Raw genomic sequence first — 20,693 nt, forward strand, 5'->3', positions numbered from 1 at the left:
TGCTGTGTGCGCCGAACTGAATCTCCGGTTGGTGGGCCTGCGAAAGCAGCAAAGGCAAGGTGGTAGGTTTTTCTCTCAGCCTCCTCTCCAGGGACAGTTAGTCTCCCTGCCGACAAATCCTCAATTATATTTTTTGTCGTCACACGAGACTCCGGTGGCAGGACGAATCTCGTTTCATCTGGAGGCAAGGCAGACAATCACCGAAGACCAGTAGGGTTTGTCCATCGCTTGGGCGGGATTTTGCTTGCCCCTCCCCCTACTCCACCCTTCAACCCTCCCTTCTAGCAGATTGGGTCGCCTTCCCTCAGAGCCGAGGTCCAGAAACTTCTAGACCTCAGAGCAGTGGAGGCTGTCCCCCTTCAGGGAGCAAGTGGAAGGCTTCTAATCCTGTCTGTTCAGTGCACAAACCCAACCCCTTCTGTTCAGTGCTCAAACCCAACCCGGCTGGCACGCGCACTATCCTCTATCTTTTCCAGTTATAAATTTCTCTTCCCCAAGAGAAATTAAAGATGTTCACGCCTTGCCAAATGAAGACCTCTATTCGGAAGGGCAACTGGCTCAGTGTAGTGGACCTTCAGGACGCATACATGCTCATCCTAATATGGAGCCGCATTGGAAATATCTGCGGCTCTCCCTGGGAGAGGAACACTTCCAGTTCTGTGTGCTCCCTTTTGGTCTCAGTTCGGCACCGCGTGTCTTTACGAAGATGTTGGTGTCAGGGTCCGGCTTGACTGAATTCCACAGGAGCTGATGCTGGCCCCACAGACCCTCACCAGGAGTTCACTTCTCAACCCTAAAGTAAAAGCTGAGCTGAGAACCCCAAGAAAGGGAAAGGGGAATTTGGAGAAAAAGACAAATGAGACACTGCTGCCCTGCAACCTTCTGGTAGGCTCTGATATCTGTAGTAAACAAATATACTTAGTTACTTATGCAGACCATCCACCTTATGGCAATTTTGCGATTTGCAAAAAAATCGCAAAATTTGCCATTTCCCGCAATTGCCGCTATAAATCATTAACTGAGCGCGAAAAAGACACGTTAGCTTAGTGTGTCTTTTTTCGCACTCATTTAATGATTTAGAGCGAACACAGCTGACTGCTGATTGCAGCAGCTTAAGGGTTAACACCTCCGGCTCTGCGTTGCAGGCCTAGGATTTGTCACGCAGGCCTGGGAGATGCACAGCACTTGGCTGTGACCCCAGGCACCTCCAAGGCTCTTTGAGTGCCTGCCCTGCCGAGCTGACAGAGTTGGTGAAACGTAGCCAGGTAAGCACTGGCCTGTCCGCTCATCTGCCCCCAACTCAGAGCACCCAAAAGAGACCACTGGACTGTTTTCATTACTGGCGCTCGACAGGAAAGTAAATTACTTTCCTGTCGAGTGCCGGAAAAGAAAGCATAAACTTAATGCTTTCTGATGCTCGTCTACAATTGCGATCATGCAGCCCAGCCTTCATTCAAGGCTGGGCAGCATGATACAAACGCTCGTAGCTGTATTGGTTTCAAATTGCTTTACAATTATTGTAAAGCAGTTTGGAACGAATACAGCTACAAGAGTCTTCAATTGGAATCATGCAGCCCAGCCTTCAATCAAGGCTGGGCTGTATGACACCAATTACGCACAAAATTGGGTGTTTAAATTTATGAAAGGCAAATGCCATTCGTCCTGTGCAATTTTGGTGGTTATGCAAAGCCAATTTAATGATGTATGCATATTTCACCTTGATATGCTAGTTTCTGATGACATCACATGCCATTGCATTTGTTGATGAGTCCCTGCACTTTAATTTGTAGGACTTGACCCCTGGTAATGTGATGTTTCATTTCTGTTTGTGGGTGTGTTAAGTCACCATGTGTGGGTGGCATAACCAAGGAATGATGACCACCCAAGAGAGTTCATTGTTTGGCTAGGTATTATGGGCTTGCAGTTACTGCCACTGCATTGCCCCTGTGTCTTGGGCCTCATGGATTCCTTCCATGGAGAAGTGTAGAGTTGTCCCCCCTCTCTCCTGGGGTCATAGGACAAGCGAAAAGCAAACCTATGGGCTTCAACCAGGGTTACACTTTTGAATTCAAGCCTATCTGTTTGCTTTCCACTTGTCTGCTGGAAGTAGTGGCGCAGCACCATTTCCATGGAGTTGATCAGGCAATACCCCCCCCCCCCCCACCACAATCCAAAATGTTAGGCTGTGGTGACTAGACCTGGCTGTCCTACAGAGCGTGGCCAGACAGAACACATTTTGTTCCTCACTAACAAAAGCCTTGCAATTACTTGGTTTTAGGCTAAAAAAGATGTTAAATGATATATTTTTCAACGTTAGAAAATGCCGCAAAAAACGCAGTTGTGTGCCGCAATTTTTTCCTTTTTTGTGACGCAAAATTTTCCATTTCATGCTGCATTTTTCTGGAGGGTCTGCTTATGCATTAGTGTACACTTCCTTTCTTAAATTATTTTTAAACATATTCTAACTTCTTTACCTCTTAAAGCTCTGTTTAAGACTTGGAGGTTAATTATCTTTATTGAATATCTTGTAAACTGTTGTGCTGCTTTAGTGCATATTGCCACTAGCCATTCAAGTCTCTTTAGAACCCTAAAGTAAATGACTCCTGCAAACACCTTACAGATTTAGATATTATTCTTTGCTTTTAAATTTCATTTAACTCTATAAAGTTTGAGTTTTGAATGCTTTTGAGAAATGCAGTCTTTCTTTGAAGTATAGAATTCCCATTTGCATGAAAATGACATTTAAATAGAAACTCTTAAACTCTCTTGAATGCTGCTGCTCCTGCGTGTGAATTTTTTTTGTACATACCTAGTTATATTCTTGACGCGCGTTTTGAAATCATGTACTCGCTCCCTGCACTCATGCGATTAACACGCGAAACCACAAGATGTGAAAAACTGTCCTTGCGCTGAAAAATCTCACACACACGATTTGTACGCAACGCTACTAAAAATGAAAACCCGTGCACACGCTGAAAAACTTGCGCTCCGTTTATATGGACTCGCGCTCTATCGCACATCGAACACACGCTATTACATGCAACGTCACTCACGTGAAAATTGTGCACGCGATAAAAATTAGTCTTAAAACTGTATAAACGTTTTCTCTCAGTAACTTTAAATAACTTCTTAACACTTTAAGTTCCTCATGAGAAAATGGAAATTCACTGTGAAAGTCTTTAAACTTTTAAAAGGAACGATCCCACCTGATGTCGTCTTGCACAGCAATAGATTTTCTTACTGCTTTATAAATCTTCTGAACTCTGAAATGCCTTACTTAAGGAGCTTAACTAATGTACAACCAGCCACTGAATTACTATGGATGAAAGGCAGTTTAGAATCTTGCTCACCTCCCAAGAATCCAACCCATTATCCTTTCCACTAATCAGACAAACCAAACATATAATTGTTCTTTAAACCAATCAGATTAAGTTTGTTTTCTATCCATCTTGACTTGGGCAACCACAATGTTAATTCTATGTACAGCAACCACAATGTTAATTCTATGTACATACTCTTTCTGGTTACTAACCAGCTACTCCAGCCAGCCCTGACAGTTGGTCATGGCAGCTTTCCTGAGGCTACAGGGCATACATGTATATCCATACTTGGGTGATTGACTCCTGTGCTGTCCTTGCCCACAGACTACATCGACCAATCTCTGGTCTCTCCAGCTCCTGTTCCTCCTTGGGCTGTCGGTGAACTGGCAGAAATCTTCCATGACAGTTTCTCAGGACCTGATTTTCCTGGGTTTCCGGTGGAATACGGTCAGTACCAAGGTGCTCCTAACGGCGGACCTATCAATCACGGGTCGGCTCTTCCTCCAGTCTTCGCACACGTCTTGGTGGTTCCAAAGACTTCTGGGCCTCATGGCTGCTTGCGTGCTAGCCCTTCCCCTTGCACGTTTGATGAGGCATACTCTGCTGGCTCTTCAGAGCTCTTGGTCTCAGGGTTCGGACCTGGATTACAAGATAATCCCATTTCCATCCTGCATGACGATGGATCTACAAAGGTGCTCCTTGATCAGCAATCTTTCAGTGGGGGCCTCTTTTCAGGAGCACTACCCACAAGTGACAGTTACCACAGACTACTCCTGCGGTGGGTTGCGACGTGGTCTCATCTCAAAGTATTCGATCTTTGGACACTTCAGGACAGGCAGTTTGATATAAATTATCTTGAACGCCTGGCTGTTTTTTTGGCGTTTAAAGCTTTTCAACCATCCATCACAAACAAGGTAGTCCGTGTTTGCACAGAAAATTCGGTGGCAATGTTTTACATCAACAAGCAGGGTGGCACCAATTAGCCTCTCCTTGTGGACCTAGCCATAGAGATTTGACAATGGGCCATCCAACACAAGGTTTGACTCCTGGCTGTACACATCCCAGGTCAAATCAATGTAACTGCAGACTCGGACGCCAGTCATCAACCAGTTTCAAGTGGGAATTGAACAGCAATGTTCTCTCCAACATTTTTCGCCAATGGTGCACTCCAGAAGGTGGACCTCTTTGTGACTTTTACAAACAAGAAACTTCCTCTGTATGCTTCCAGAGACGGCCTCGGCTTGTCCTCCCTGAGAGACTGTCTCGAGATTCCGTGGCACAACATGAAGGCTTATGCCTTTCCTCCACTGCCTCCGATTCATCGGTCACTCTGCAAACTCAGAAATGCATTGAATTGCACTCTGCTCTTCATAGCTCTTTGGTGGCCAGCCAGATTCTGGTTTTCAGAATTTCAGCATCTGTCGATTCTTCCTCCAGTTGGATTTCCGTGCACTCTTCACCAGAGCAATCACCAGATATGGCACCCCTCCCCACAATCGTTCAGCTTGATATATGATGTGTAAGAGCGCAATGCAAATAAAATATCACAAGTGCTTGGCGTCCTGGTGCCTGAATTCACATCTTTAGCGCAGTTGCCCAAGGGCAACATGCGCATTATCCAAGCGGCCTGAAAACCACCTTCGAGGACAGGGCTCGATACAGGGATAAATGGGCATATAGATCTACATCGGGATACAGATGTGTCGCAAGCCAGAGTTCACAACTCCATCCAACTGTGGTACAGGTCAAAGTTCACAATTCCATTTAAGTGTGGTGCATGCTACCATTCACAATGTGCATCATAGCGTCTTTTTAATACAACTGTAATAATAGTGTTTGCCCCCATTAACATAATCTTGCCAAAGTATCTAGTCCTTTTAGTAGTACCTGCTAATACATCTTGCTTAATTATTCAGGCAGGTAAAGTCAAACTTTCCTTTTATTCAGTTTATCATCACGAGACCTACAACAAAAGAGAGGACCATAACAAATCTGGCCCCCCAGATAGGTCTGATTGGTGTTTTATTACCCAGGGACATGTGTGAAGAGCCACAAAGGTACTCTGCAAATGGAGGACACCGGTTTAGCTATAAGGCAGGGCACGCACAAACAGCCACCTCATAGGCAGGCGCAGGGAGTTGCAATGGGGCTATAGGACAAGCTGGGGGCCATCCAACTGCAAAACTGGAAACCACCCGCAGTAGGATGCAGCAGTGGTAAGGCCCATACACTCACACCCTTACAGGATGGCCCCTAAGCCCCACATCGAAAAGAGCCATGTGGGCATCAAAGTGGCCTAGCCTCTCTTTTCCACCACAAAGCCAAAGCATCCGCAGCAGCGCCCCCAAGGTAGTACAATGAGCCAGGGCACTGCCGCAGACCGTGCCAATCCCGCAGCAGCCCTTAAATCGGGGGATGACCGTAACACGTTGCAAATACTCCAGTATTGCTCACTGGGAGTGTGGCACATCCACCGCAATTCAAAGTAAGGCACTCCAGGCCGGTTTACAGCAGCCTCCAGACAGTCCGTGGGACCCTCGGAGCAGGCAGCCGCCCCATGTGTGAAATTCGGCAGCACACCATGGGGCATCAACTCAAGGATAAGCAAACGGGGTGCACATACCTCAGGCAAGCCAATCCATGATACAGCAGGCAGTTAGGTGGCAGCCGCCTAAACCCAACCCCCCCCTGCCTCAGATCACCAGGGGGCGGGCGCTCTATCACAGCGATCCCAGGCCCTGCTCCTGAGACGGATCGTCACAATCTGGGTGCCAACTGTCGGCACACCCCTTGCCGCAGAGACCTGCGGGGCGCACCTGAGCGGTCTGCCCCGCTCCACCGGTCCTGCTTCAGACATTTGCCCAGGTGAAGCGATGTCTAGTTGCACAATGGTGCGACAGTAGGGCGTCCTCCAGAACAGCCGGTTCACAGAGCCAAATTCAACAGGCGACTCAACAAGCATGCATGGGTCTCACGCAGTAGAATGCAGCAAGTTGGCATGCCGATAAGTAGTACTAACTGCACATGGCCGCCGCCTCCTCAATCCAACCTTTCAGCTCGAGTCAGCAGCCATCAGTCGCGAGTGCCCCCAAACGTTTCTGTTTTTCAATCAACGAATGAAAATCACGCATTGCTCAAGTGGAACGATTTCTGGGAGCCAATTTGGACACAAACCGGGCAAGATCCTATCCCTCACAAGAACGCAAGCAGCATTGGCCAGCTCCCATGCTAGTCATCGCATAATGGTATGTGAGATTATGAAACGGTTGGGGATGATGGCTTCATGCATTTCATCAATGTTTAAATGCTCAGTGCAGCAACTTACAGATGGTCAGACAGCTCGAGGATGGGCTGTGGTCCTTTTGGAAAAGGTGTTAACGGTGCTACAGAGGTGGACAGTCGGTTCTTAAAAGGCAGACCTTAACCACCCGCACCATTACAAATTACACAACCAAGTCTCCTTCCAGGCCTACAGGTGGGGGGAGCACTTCCAAGGGCTCACAGCTAGTGGTCCGAATAGCAAGTGGCTCGGCACATAAAGGTGCTTCAACTTTCTGCAATCAAAATGTCCCTACGCTCATTTCAAGCACTACTTCAAAACCAGAGCGTATTTATCAATGCACACTAATGCCACACCATGATGTACATAAACTGGGCAGCATTTTCTAAAGCCCTCTTCTCGCAAGCGTGTTTGGCATTGCTGTGTCAAGAAAAACCTAAGAAGTGTAGCATGTACGAGGAGTGTGCAGTTTCATGGGAGTTTACTTGAGCAGTCGTCCATCAACTGTCTTTGTGACAGCACAGATTGCAATTTGCCCAGGCTTCGTGTCCAGGTACTCACAGCAGGGATCACTAGGAAACGCACTATGTATGAAGTGGTCAGGTATATTTGCATACCTTATCTCGACCGAATTACTTCACAAAGTGGTACAACAGTTACCCAAATAAGACTTGACCTTGATGTTAATTGCATCAATCTGGGGCGAGGCAGCCATGGTACCGTCTCCTCCTAAGCATGTCAGTATGCCCACCGCTCGAGCTTCAACCAATACGTAAATATGTATAACAGCAGCAGCTAACCCAGGTCAGTTCTGATTTATGGCCCCTGGTGTCATAAAGTTTGGACATTTGAACTTGACACCACAATGCATGGTCATCTTGCCTGAAGCGTTCTATAGCGTCTAACTAGTAATAGTCAGTGATTTGGTCTGAGCCCTCCTAGGCATTGATGCATTTTCTACCTCTTTCCAATTTTGGTATTTGATTAGCAACCTTTCTGATAAACTTCCTTAACCACAGCCTTCAGTGTGAGAATCTTCAAACAAGTTTGTTTTATTCTACAGTTTTGTAGGCCAAATGTCAATTGTGGTCCTTTTCTTTATCTCGGGATCTTTTGGATAGTTTCTGTTCCCAACAATGCCTGTACAATTCTCGATTCTTTTTTTAACCCTTCAGCAACTAGGAAAGAGCTCATTTAGTAGTAGGCATGATTTTGGCACTTGTGCCCAGACTATATAGTTTTTAGGGGCATGTTTGAGGAATCCTATGGATTTTCTTTACATAATCAACCTACCTGGAGCGACTAAATCACTCCTGAAATGTGTTCTCCCTTCTCTTCACTGTTTTTGGAGAAACATTTTGTGCTTTGTTTCACGTGTGTATTCCCTTCTGGTTCTAAACTCCACAATTCTAACCTTGCAGTACCCCACTGTGAACAGTTTATTATTCTTTGTCATCAACCTAATTAACCCAATGTACAATTTTATGAGCCATCCCTACTAGATTGTATGGATACAATGATGGTCCCGATATTCTAGATCACTAGAACTGGTTCCTCAGTTGCAGAAATATATATATTATGTAGATCTTCTATTTTATTCCTTGCATCCTCACATTCTTCAATGCACTTAGTTTCACAGTAGTGCACAATCGCCAAGCAGTTTTGAGGGCTGTTAATTTCTGGTTGCTACCTACCTCCCCTCTCTTCTGTAGACGACCATCCTTTCTACCATATTTATTAGTGCTCTTGTCTAGAGCATGTTCTTTAACAAATTATGGAAAAGATAGACCATTTGCGATTCAAAAGCATTTGTTTACTTTTGTAGGCCTCGCCCTCAAGCAATATAGGAGGAAGGCAAAATGTTCTTTTTAGCCTTCAGTTTTTAATTATTTTTTGTTTGTTTTTAGATTTGCAACTTGAGAACAATGTTATCACTTCCTTGGAGGAAATTGCGAGTTCTCAGTCTTCTGTGATATTTGAATCTGAACCAAACCTTGACAACATGGAAAGCCGTTCTCCTGGTATGTCAAATATTTTAATTTTGTTGTAGAGCAATTTCATGCGAAGCGTGTGCTGTTGGGAGCACTGATGTAGGTTAATGTTTGGATGTTGAGCCATAAATTGATTATTTTATGTTTTGAATATTGGAATTGGCTTGCTAAAACAATGTCCTTGCATATGGTTACCTCATAAGATTCTTTAGCAATTATTTTCCTTAAATGTAAAACTGTAACAAAAATGGCAAACTGCTTTGCATGGTTCCAATAAGTTACCTTGCAATCAGTTTTATCGCCCTTCTCTCTGGGCTTTTCTGGGGAGGCTATCTTTTAGCCCGGCTTTAAAAAGTATTATGCGCTAGCTTTCAAACCATTGCAACGCTCGGGTTCACTGTCCAATACGTTTAAGATCTTTTCATGTCCTTTTAAAGTACACACACGTTCAGTGTTATTTTGAGCCTTTCTAGTGCTGCCCCTTAAGCCCCTCCCTCTGCTGGCATACTTATTTTCTCTCGTTTTAGTGCTCAGTTACATAGGTTTAGGCTAAGTTGCAAGCTACTAGCTAGACCTAAAAAGTGAATCGCCCTCTGTTCTCAGATACATAACACACAATTGCTAGGATTCAGTTAATACTAGCCAATGGTTAGTGACATGCACATTTTGAGGCGTGGCATAGGGTATCTAATTTGGTGATGGGCTTGGGTGCTCGTCTATCCAATTTTTCATGTCAACACAAGAACCCTAGACAAGTTTACAGAAATCCTGCCACAGTGAGTCCCGAGGCCTTCTATATAGCAAATGGGACTTCTGAGATATAGTCCTCCTACCATATGATTGGTATTCCACTTCAGTGTTCGGTTTCTTGGGGGTTTTCTGTATCTTTGGTACCGTTGTTCATATGACATGCTTGTTTAGTTACTTTGAATGTTGATGTGCCTGTTTGTAAATTAATTCTACATAGAAATTAGCATTTAAATAACATGTTAAGTAAACCTTAAACACAATACATTTAGGTCAATACCACGAAGTAGATTGTGTTAATGTGCTTTAATGACTAGTCTTTAAATGTACAATAGTATACGTCTTACGTTTAACAAATTTGCATAATTTTAGTTTTCCCAGTGCTGGTAGTTTGTCTATGGTGAAAAGGCTTTTGATTAAATGGGCAGATGTTGTGTGCAGAATTGCAGTATTCTCCAGCATGGATTCACATGCTCATGAATATTACTCGTCGCCAGGCTGGTAATCATTGGTAAAAGAAAAAATCTGTTTCATTTCTGTACTGTCTTTCTCCTAACAACCGATCACTGAGCTCAAGGTGATACTGCCCCCAGCCAATGGCTGCCCTCAACCTAAGCCCCTCCTCAGGCAGTCATCTTCCGATTTTTACCTTACGTTCAAGTGTTGGGAGTCCTTGTGCTTTGCTCTTTTAGTATTTTTCTGCTTTTTTTCTGCTTTTTGAGTTATCTATTTTTCGGTCAATCGAGCCTGTGTGCTCCATCAATCATTCTTCTGACTAACTGGGACCCATTTTTCAGATTTTTCATCGTCCCGCAAGGGCTGTTTTCATCAAGTATTCTTCTTGGAGGCTTCCAGAAGTTTCTATAGGCCTACACCGCGTGGATCATGTCGGACGAGAAGAACGGCGCTTACCTCTTCAAGATGTGCACCGACTACGGTTTGCGGAATGTGTACATGGACGATAAACATTCCCAGTGTCTGTATTGCTTGCACCCGACGCTCAGGGAGGAAGATTGTGTGTTTTGCCGTGACTTCTCGAAGCGCATGTTGAAGGACCAACATCAACAGTTGGAGTGGTGCCCAGCGGCATGCCTCTCCCGGATCTGGAAAAGCTGAGCGGGCTTTCAATTCCTTTGAGGGCCCAACACCAGGCCAAGCACTGCAAGTCTGCTTCCGTCGGGGTCGCCGCTGCTGCAGGTCCCGCAACGGTCCGGGCACGCCCATCTCCATCCATGCCGATCTCCAGTCAACGCTCTGGTTACTCATCCAAAAGAAAGTCGGATAATCCGGGTAAACTACAGGAGAACCCAGAGAAGACCAGACAGCAGGCCAAGCAGGGTACAGTGCCCAGCCTGCCCGCAGCAGGTAAGCCCAAAGGAGAAAAAGAGTCCGATCTGCCCTTAAGGAGAAGGCCAAACAGGACAAGACCTCCGATTCGGCCGTGAAGAAGGCCAAGCAAGACTAAGGGCCCGGCCCCTCTGTAGGCCCAGGTGCACAAGGCGTAATGTTCACCCTCCCTTTAGGTGGTGGCGTCGTTGTTTTCAAAGGCCGTAGGGGCAGACACACAGGCGGCAAGGGTGACCTTCCTCCCTGAAGGGAGGCTTTGAATATGCCCGCTGATAAGACGCCAGAGAAAAGGATGCCAGACCTCAGCCCACAACCAGGGAACGGGCATTTCTTCGGCTGAAGATGAGGACGTCCTTTCCGTCCAAGAGGGTGATGACGACGGAGGTGCCGGGGACTTGCCCCACGACCACTGGGATACCGTTGTTGTAAACGTCGAAGACCCAGGACGATGGGGGTCCAGGCCCTTCTACCCCCCAGAGGGCTCCTAGAGTCTCTGCATGGGATATCATCTTGGCCCTCAACTCACTGGTGTCCGAGTTGCAGAGGACGATACTGGCAATCCCACAACCCCATCCCCGACCCACCAACCCCCTAACCCCCTCCTAGACCCCCCTGTGTCACCAGTGCTGGTTGCCATCAGGGGGACCACCGACCAAGAAAAGGAGACACTTGATGCTTCCATGACACCGCCCCCACACCCAAAGGGAGATGGAATCTGCAACGGCGGGCACGGATGTCGCTGGCGGGATGGGGGACATCCCTTCTCTGCCCGGAGCCTCTATTCCATGCAATTATCTCCCAAGCCTCAGAGCATCTCCAGCTCACGCCGGAGGAAAAGGAAGGTTTCTTGTATCCGTGCCGAGACGCGAAGAAGAGGCCCATCCTTTCGGTCCCCATATTGGACGATGTTTGGGACAAAGGGCTGGAGATGATCACCACACCCCCAGCAAAGAGACCGGCTGGATAAAAAGTACAGGGTGCAGGACTCTGCGCCCAAGTTTCTACGATCTCAACCGTCGCCAGACTCTGTGCTCTCAGCAGTCGCCAGGAAGAAATAGTCAGTCTCGACGTCTTCTGATTCGTCCACCCCTCTGGACAGCGAGTGGAAGAAATTGGACTCGATGGGTAGGAAGGTTATCCACTCTGCAGCGACCGCGATCAAGGCTGCTCTCGCCATCGTAGCCAGGTACGAGCGGGAGCTGTGGTTTAAGCTAGCTCCGCTCCTGAACTTCCTCCCAGACGACAAGGGGGTCGAGGCCTTGGAATTCCTTCAAGAAGGCAAGGTGGTTTCGGATTATGCCATCACGGTGGCCATGGACATTGCGGGCACGGTGTTCCGCCAGATGGGGAACAGCGTCTGCCTTTGTTGTCGTTGCTGGCTATGGGCTACCAACATTAGGCAGGATGCCCAGACCAGGGCTTTGGACATGCCCATTGATGGGGACAACCTGTTGGAAACGTGGTGGATGAATCCCTCCAGGCCATCAAGGTGGACACAGACAGCTCTTGCCCAGGGCACTCTACAACAGCAACGGCCATGCTTTCGTTCCCCAAGAGGGAAGTCTAGCCGATCTTCGAGGGGTTTTGGCAGGGGTTCCACCTCTTTTAACGCCAGCCCCCATGCTCTTTAACCCAGTAAGCCAACAGAGGCTGCTCCTAGACCTTCAGGGGCAGCCGTCGGGGACCGCAGGGATGCCCGTCGACCTCCAAACAGGATTGAACTGACCAGGACGACACCCCCACCCATGCACCTCAGTGGGAGGCCGGCTGGTGAACTTAGTCAGTGTGTGGAAGACCATCTCCACCGACCGTTGGGTGCTGGATGCTCTCGCCCACGGACACAAATTAGAGTTTCAACAAGTGTCCCCGAATACCACCTGTGGTCCGGCAGGAAAATAATGTCCCTCAGCTGCTGCTGGAGGCGCGGGCCATGTTAAGGAAAGGGGCAATAGAGCTGGCTCCAAAGTGGCTCTTGAGTTTACTCAAGGTACTTCCTCGTACGAAAGAAGACTGGGGGCTGAAGGCCCATCCTCGACCTACGACGACAGAACAAATGCATAAGATCCCAGAAGTTCAGGATGGTCACTCTTCAACACGTGCTAGGACAACTGGAAGAGGCAGATTAGGACCTGGAGGATGCGTACTGCCACATCCCTATCCACAAAGGCCACCTCGTTTCAGCCCTTCGTTCAAGGGAAGTATTACCAGTCCAAAGCCCTGCCTTTCGGACTGAAGTTGGCACCCAGTCTTCATAAAGTGCCTGGCTCCAGTCTTACTTGGACTGGCTCACCCGGGCCAGATCAAGGGACATCGCCGTCGACCACACAGCGAGGACCGTCCAACTTCTGACTGATCTGGGGTGCTCAGTGAATTATGCCAAATCCTGCTTGACTCAATCGCAACACTGTCGCGCCTGGCGTCTCCGGAGGAGAGGATGGCGGCCATCTTGGGGCAAGGTGCAAAGGCTGCTGGCGCTGCCATGGTGAGGGCCATCCACTCTCTTCTCGGCATGTAGTCATGCATTTACTTCATTTGACTGCAGGTTGCGGATGCGCCTGCTACAGGAGTTTCTCGACGCCCGTTGGGTACAGGTGTCAGAGGCTTTCAGGACAGAATCGTGCTGTCAGGCAATAAAGTGGCGGGGCACAGATTTCCAGAAACCCCCCCGCTCTTACCAGGAGACGGTCACGACAGACGCTTCCCTGGAAGGATGGGGAGCTCACACCAACTTTCCTCACGTCAGAGGCCGGTGGCTACCGGAGGAGAAGACATTACAAATCAACGTCCTGGAACTACGGGCAGTATTTTGGGCTCTCAGGTCGTTTCTTCCGTCCCTCAAGGGCAAGGTGGTGAGTCTTCACGGACCATAACACTACAATGTTTTACATCAGGAAGCATGGGGGCACCAGATCCCCAGCGCTCTCCAAAGAGGCGCAGGACTTATGGCACTTGGCCGTTGCCCAGGGGATGTTACTTGTTCTGTTTCACTGGCAGGAGTAAAAAACACTATTGCCGTCTCCCTCACCGAGGAGCTGCACTCTTGCCAGGAGTGGGAGCATCGACTGAATCAAGTGGACTACCTTTCCTCAAATGGGGCAGTCTGCGTCCCCTCCAGTCAAGCTACCTGTGGTTGCGGATCTTCTCGCCAGAGAAGGAGGCGCAATTCTGCACCACGACCCATTATCGCTGAACCTGCAGGCCTGGCTCCTGCAGCATTAGAATTTGGGGGGTTACGATCTTCCAGCGGACTGCAAGAAGGTACTCGCCAAGGCCTGAGCGTCCTCTACTTTGAAATGCTACGGACTCAAATTGAAGAGATTCGCTATTTGGTGGCGTTCTTAGGAGATCGACGATCTGAGGGTTACAGCCCTTCAGGTACTTCCATATTTGCTGCTGTTGGATAAATCGGGGCTGGCTCACGCCTCCAAGGCTAATCTGGCGGCTATCTCCCGCTACACCAGATCCCTGGGACGACCCCCCCTTGTAGTTGCACATTAGTCAAGGAATTAACTCTTCCGCTCGTTCCCGCTGGTGAAGGCTCGGGCCCCGGGGTGGGAGCTCAATGTGGTAGTTACTAGGCTCATCGGACCCCTGTTCGAGCCTATGCAGTCTGTCCCACTCAAGTTTCTATCGTGGAAGACTGCTTTTCTCATGTCCGTCACCGCTGCACGACGAGTTGGTGAGATCCAGGCCCTATCCTGTAAGCCACCTTACTTGACTTTCCACGAGATGAGGGTGGTGCTGCGGACGCACCCCTCCTTCATGCCCTTGGTGTTACCTGTTTTTTTCGACGCCTTAGTCGCAGGTTGAAAGGACTTTGCACTCGCTGGATGTGGCTAGAGTGCTGAAGTTTTATGTGGCACGCACAGAGTTTCTGGAAAACTTCTCCGCTTTTTGTGAACTTTGGTCCTTTGAACCATGGGAAGGCCCTGTCCAAAGCTTACATTTCCTGGTGGCTCTGCGGCTGTATCACCCACTGTCACCGGTTGGCCAACCTACCGATGCCTGGCCATCCGAGAGCCCATTCCACCAGAGCGATTGCTGCTTCAACGGCGTTCCTTTCTCTGCTGGACATCTGCAGGGCTGCTACTTGGAGTACACCTTCACGAAATTCTACTGCGTTGACAGGGATTCCAGGGAGGAGTCCAGAGTTGCCAAGCATTGCTGCGCAACCACTTCGCTTGAAGGTGAGCCTAGTGAGGAAGTAAGAGGTTGCTTCTGTTGAGCCTTGCTACCTCCCGTGGTTGCATGTGTGTACCTCTATGTATTTATTCATGAGCATGTGAATCCATGCCAGCTCCCATGCTGGAGAAAGGAACAAGTTACTTACCTGTAACTGTTGTTCTCCAGCATGGGTCTGGCATGGATTCGCATGCGAACCCTCCCGCCTACCCCTTTGCGGCTTTTCTCTTGGTCCTACTGCCCCTTTACGTGCTACCAAATCTGAAGATGGCTACCTGAGTAGGGGCTTAGGTAGAGGGCAGTCAGTGTCTGGGGGCAGTATGACCCAGAGCTCAGTGATTATGTGATTGGTTGTTAGGAGAAAGACAGTTAAGAAATTAAACTTTTTTTTCCCCCCTTTCTTTTACCGAGGATTCCCAGCCTGATGACGGGGAATATTCATGAGCGTGTGAATCCATGCCATACCCATGCTGGAGAACAGTTGCAGGTAAGTAACTTGTTCCTTTGCCAAGAATAGTTGCAGTTGTTTTTTAGTTTTCAAAGTGTACACGTTTGTGGAATGTAAGTGCAAAGACCAAACTGCAGTCACTGTAGTTTTGCAGCATGCAAGGAAATAAGCAGACTACTTGCTCCTTAAATCTTTCACACCGTGTATTGTATCACAGCTGCTGCAAACCTCTCCTTAAATGTGATCTTGGTTAGTGGATTTACTTGTGCACCATTCATTCCTGCATAGCAGCCTTACTCCGGTGACTCCTCTTGGTAGGTTTGCTCAAATTTGGGTTCACTATTTATTGAAACTTCTTGATAAGATTTCCACTTAAACTTGGGCCTCCATTTTAGATGGTTGTAGTTGTTCCTACTGGCCAATAAATGTGTATGAAACGCATTCTTTTTGAATGTCTGATCCCAAAGGAATAAGAACAGTTTCTTGGAGGCGCCTCCGATGCATGTATTGAACAGAATTCATGAACTATTTAGTCTGGATACAACTGGATGCATAGCAGGGACTTTCTGTTCTCACTGGCTGCACAGATCTGACGCGGTTCCAGCTTGTTTCATTCAGTAACTGCCATTTTTGTGGTAAAATGTATAAAGGTATTGGGAAATGGACATGCTACATCTGCTGGCTGATTCAGAAAAGCTTACCGAAGGGAAAATCTGCCATTTTATCTTTTAACACTGCCCATACATGCTTGGTTCACTTACGCTTTGGATACGTTTCACAAAGATGCATCTTCAGTTGCCAAAAATCTGTTGTGTATATGCAATCTCCTCCAATGAGTGTTTTGGGGACTTCCCAGCTAGAGGGATACATGGATGACAAAAAAAACTACTCTCGTGGTAGTTCGTCCTTAACCCACTCTACTTTTCCCAACATGTACTGTGGCACAGAAGCCTAGATGGAAAGTGAATGGTGGGGTGGTGGTTTGTGACGCATGGGGGAATAGGAGCAGTGCAGCGCTAGGGTTCACAGGCCGCTAATCTCGAATGAGATCTATGATCAAAAGGTTTTTAAAGGGGTGTTCTTTTGACAGATTTCCCAGCTCACCATGCATGTTGTTTGAACATTATTTGTATGAGGTCTGCAACCTTTCGTTCCCCAGATGTTTTGGGCTACATCTCCCATCAGCATAGGCAGTGGTAAAGAACATGGAAGTCCTAGTCCAAAACATCAGAGGAGCGGCACACCCCTGGACTAGGAACCCCGGACTCATCTTGAAGTAAACTAAAAAAAAAGGTAATGTCCATTGGCCTCTGTGGGGTGCACCTCCTGATATTTAACCCTTGAGCAGTCCTCTTGTGTTGGTTGACAGGCTCCTCTTTGGAAGCCTAGTATTTCGATCAATAAAAATTGGGTGCACTCCCTTAAACTTCATTCATGCTAAGAATGTGCGATTGCTATTTTGGAATCCTTACATTTGACATCTGGCGACCTGCAACCAATTGGTAAAATACTGTTTACCTGCGCTGGAATGTATTTGTTACTTTGAAGAACGCGAGGGCCACACTTTATTTTTTAGCTGTTACATCTGAGGAAAATGCCATTTAAAGGAATGCTCCCAATTGGAAGCGCATAAACCGATCAGATGTAGAGTGAACTTCACACTGCTGGAAGGACACTGGAAAAATGATTAGTATAGAGCTGCTGTGTGACCTGCATTACATAGCAGTGGAGCACAGAATTCTGATATGGTGAATTTTTCTGGAGTCCAGTTTTGGAGTGTGCATTGTTGAAGTGCGTTCAGTAGCTATTGTGTAAATATTCCGCTATTTGTGGTGTTCACAATTGTTTTTAGATGAAGGCAGAGTGGTGTAATGTGTATTGAAGGGGGTCTTGTGGATGAAAACCGTGTTTTATGCATTGAATCAACGCAAACAGATTAATGTAAGCTAAAGGAGATTGAGGACTAGCTTCTTGTTACCAGTCTGGCTGCATCTTTGTGGATCACTTGGAATGGCCACATTTGCAATTGTTGATCTACTTGAAGCTCCGCTTCTATTTTTTTTTTTATCTTAAGAAATTCGCCTCTGCTTTCTCTCCCCTGCTGATCAACCTGTAGGCTGCACAGACTGGCTGCCTGGCTACCCCGAGAGTCTCACGGGTACCAGACCCCCCCTTGACCAGTAGCCCCTGCACTATCTCCGGGCCTACTACGCATTTGGGGGCTGTATCTGGTCACTTGCACATACCTAGAGCCGTGTTGCCCTGGCTGCACTTTCTCAGGGCATTTCTTCCCTGATTGCACTTATCCTTCCCGCCCCCTGGCACTCCACTCCCCCTTTTACCACCCCTACCCTTTGGGACTCGCACCTGCGCAATCTGAATGAGACAAGTTCTAGTATGATCGTCCTGCCTTGTCGCGCCTTGAAACACTTGTGTACAGGTGCATTATGAATGACTTGTATCAAATTCTACAAATGTTTGTAATTTGTCTGCCGCCGACGTTAACTCTGTATTATGCTGTGACACTGTATTCCAGTGTCCGGTCTGTTCTTAAAGTACAGCTGAGCAGAGTGGGATTCTGCACTCCTATTGCTCAGTGTAATGTTTGGAGTGCAGCTTTCTTGCTTTTCTACCTGTTATTCCAAGGTTGCTTTTCCTAAAAGCTGTTAGCAAGTATTTACTCGCAGCATGCACACTCATCACTTAAAGTACCTGGAAGAAGGCTTGCCAGTGTTTCAACTTTCCCCACGTTTTACTCCTAGAACCGCCCAATGGTCAGGAAAGCAATATTGCATTTCTCGGTTCGCTTCTCGCCACTAGGTGAAAATCCATCTCGAACAAGGAGTTGAGCAAAGCAAATTGGTTTGAAAAATGGGCGAAAAAATCTGAAAAGTTGGTACTCTGCCTTTTTAACGATCATCCTAAATCGAGGAGCAACTAACTTGGACATCCAGTGTTAAGATTTGCTGCAATTGTGTTTTGCAAACTGTCAAAAGGAGCAATGTTTTGAGCTGTCTCGGTAAAAGGATGTACATGGCAGTTATAAGGAAACCCCCATTATTGTTGATACACTTTATCCATGTGTATGTATTTTGTCAGGTGTTTTGAAACACTTAAACTGGGTAACCTTAATGCTTTTAGTGGCTGTAAGAGTGTGTGAACCTTTTGAGATGCTTAGAACTGTGGTGCTCTTAAATCTTCATTAAACTTTTTTTTTTTTTTTAAAGTTGGCTGAGTTAAGAGCGGGCTCGCGTTCCCAACAATCATCCCCTTAGTTTTTTGCTCACCGGCCGCCTAAACCGCTGGACATCGGGTCTGCCATCTGTATGCAGTTCAGTACATATTCCATCTATTGGTCTGTTTTTAGTTCTCGAACACTGGGCACAATCATCCGACATCTGGGTTCTCCCAAATTTGTTCAGACCAGAGGGTTTTCAAGGTCCTGATTGGCCAATTGATCAAAGATTGGCCACCATATTAGCTAATGGAAAAACATTCAAACTGATTTTTGATTTGCTTGCAGATTTTTCCAAATCGCTGCCGTTGTTCACTGCCTGTTTTACATGGTTCACATATTGTAGCCCTTTGGGCTGATTTCAGTGAAGGCGTGGAGATCACAGATGGGTGGAATATGGCCCCAAAACAGCAAAAAAAACAACTTTGAGCTTATGGGAGAGGTCTGCTAGCCATATGAGTGTTGCACACAGTGCATGGAGCTGGGCCTGGGACTAGTAAGTTCACACTACCCTACCAGAGGCAATAACCTACAGTCCCACAGGGGTTTAAGGTTGCCACTAAGCCACACCTTGAGAGATCCAGTGACTTCTTCGTGTAGCATAGTGGGGGGTATGGCCATAGTGAACCGACCATGGCAAAGTGGCTACTGGCTATGGACACTAGGCCTGCCCACTGGCCATAACTAGGAGACAATCCATACCAATGCCAGCCTTCCCAGTTCCAGATGTGCTAGTGGAGCTGTTCTCAATATATAACCTATCACTTAACTACAAGGACGTCTCTTCATTCAAGATTGAAGGCGTAGCGAACACTTTCCTCTGGATAATGGAGGAAGAATAGATTAATTTGGTTAGATAAATCAGTGACTGATGCTTCCGAGGAAGATGCACAGTTTGAGTTTATGGCTTCCAAGGATGTTCATCCCGTCCAACCTTCGAAGAGTTGTCAGCTGAGGAAATTATACTTTTCGTGCATTCTGTGTGACTTGTACAACCAAATGGAAATTATGTAATATTTAGAATCCCTTCATTTGACCATGTTCTGGGGCATAGTGAATATAAGCCTTCAGTCACTGCTCTTAAATGCACGATGGGCTGCATACTGCCAATTAAGTGGTATTGGCTTATGTGCACAGAAAATGAGAAGACTGGTCTTCACCTGGATTAGACCAAAAGAGCAGGAATGTAGCTATTTAAAAATATGCTTTTGGCAACTAGAGCTCCAAAACCAATAGGTGATGGCTGGAAGATTTCGAATTCATTTTAACCATGGCCACAGCTCTGGGTAACCCCGAGGCCATTGTTCTGCAGCCTGCCAAGCCACTACAGACTGGGAAAGACCATATGCAAATCAGGCTTTTCCCAGCCCGAACTGCTAGGTCACATCCCTTCTGCACGACACTGCAATCATCTGCAGACATGTTTGGCCACATCGGATGTCATCAGGTCTAGCTTGGGGTCTCTAGGCACTGCCGGCTCGGGACCACCGCGTATGGGCATAGCTGTCCCACTCTGGGTGACAAAAGCAAAACCGAAAGGTGATGGCTGGAAGATTTAGAATCCATCTTAGGCACAGCTCTAGGCAACCATCCAGAACTTCGTTTCTCTGCCTGGGAAGCCACTACAGAAGGGGGAAAGACCAACTAGGGCTACAACACATTTTCAAAAATTGATTAGCAGAGTTTGCGAATTAAAACTTTAGCAAACACACCCATTTTTATTAGCAATGTTGTACTAATATTTTTAACGTGACCAGAAGTTATTTGCATCCAGAATATAAAATGAGCATCAATGCAGCATGTTTGTGTACCGCTGAAGTAAGATATTGACGAAACGGGCCTGGCTAAATCTTTAAATTTCAACTAGATTGGCAGGTTAACTAACTTCCTTTACCTACTCGGCCTAAAACAAATGCACTCACCCATAGCAATGGGCGACAAAAATGTAAATGTGCTTTCTGTCAAGTGGTCAGTTCACCACAAACCCACTTTGTTTGGCACACTGCTGCCAGCTATGCACATTAAAACCTTTTTGAATTTTACTGAAAAAAGTCCATGTTGCATACAAATGGTGCTTTCCCCCCGTTATAAAATCTGCTTGACTATGCGAGCGGGAGAGTGGACTTTGCAAGCTCAGACTGAG

General features: G+C 47.1%; 1 protein-coding gene across 8 annotated transcripts in view; it reads left to right on the forward strand.

Annotated features, from left to right (window-relative positions):
• Positions 1-20,693, forward strand: part of DIDO1 (death inducer-obliterator 1) — a 624,211-nt gene that overhangs the window by 383,413 nt on the left and 220,105 nt on the right. For 7 of the 8 annotated variants that reach the window (XM_069650767.1, XM_069650768.1, XM_069650766.1 and 4 more), the window contains one exon: positions 8,508-8,621. The exons of the other annotated variant lie outside the window; for it this stretch is intronic. In XM_069650767.1, the coding sequence (XP_069506868.1) occupies positions 8,508-8,621 (114 nt within the window). Of the gene's footprint in view, positions 1-8,507; positions 8,622-20,693 lie in introns of those variants that run through there. 8 annotated transcript variants of the gene reach the window in all.

Source organism: Ambystoma mexicanum, chromosome 3p, assembly GCF_040938575.1.
Source record: "Ambystoma mexicanum isolate Mex_15411 chromosome 3p, UKY_AmexF1_1, whole genome shotgun sequence".
Taxonomy (NCBI): domain Eukaryota; kingdom Metazoa; phylum Chordata; class Amphibia; order Caudata; family Ambystomatidae; genus Ambystoma; species Ambystoma mexicanum.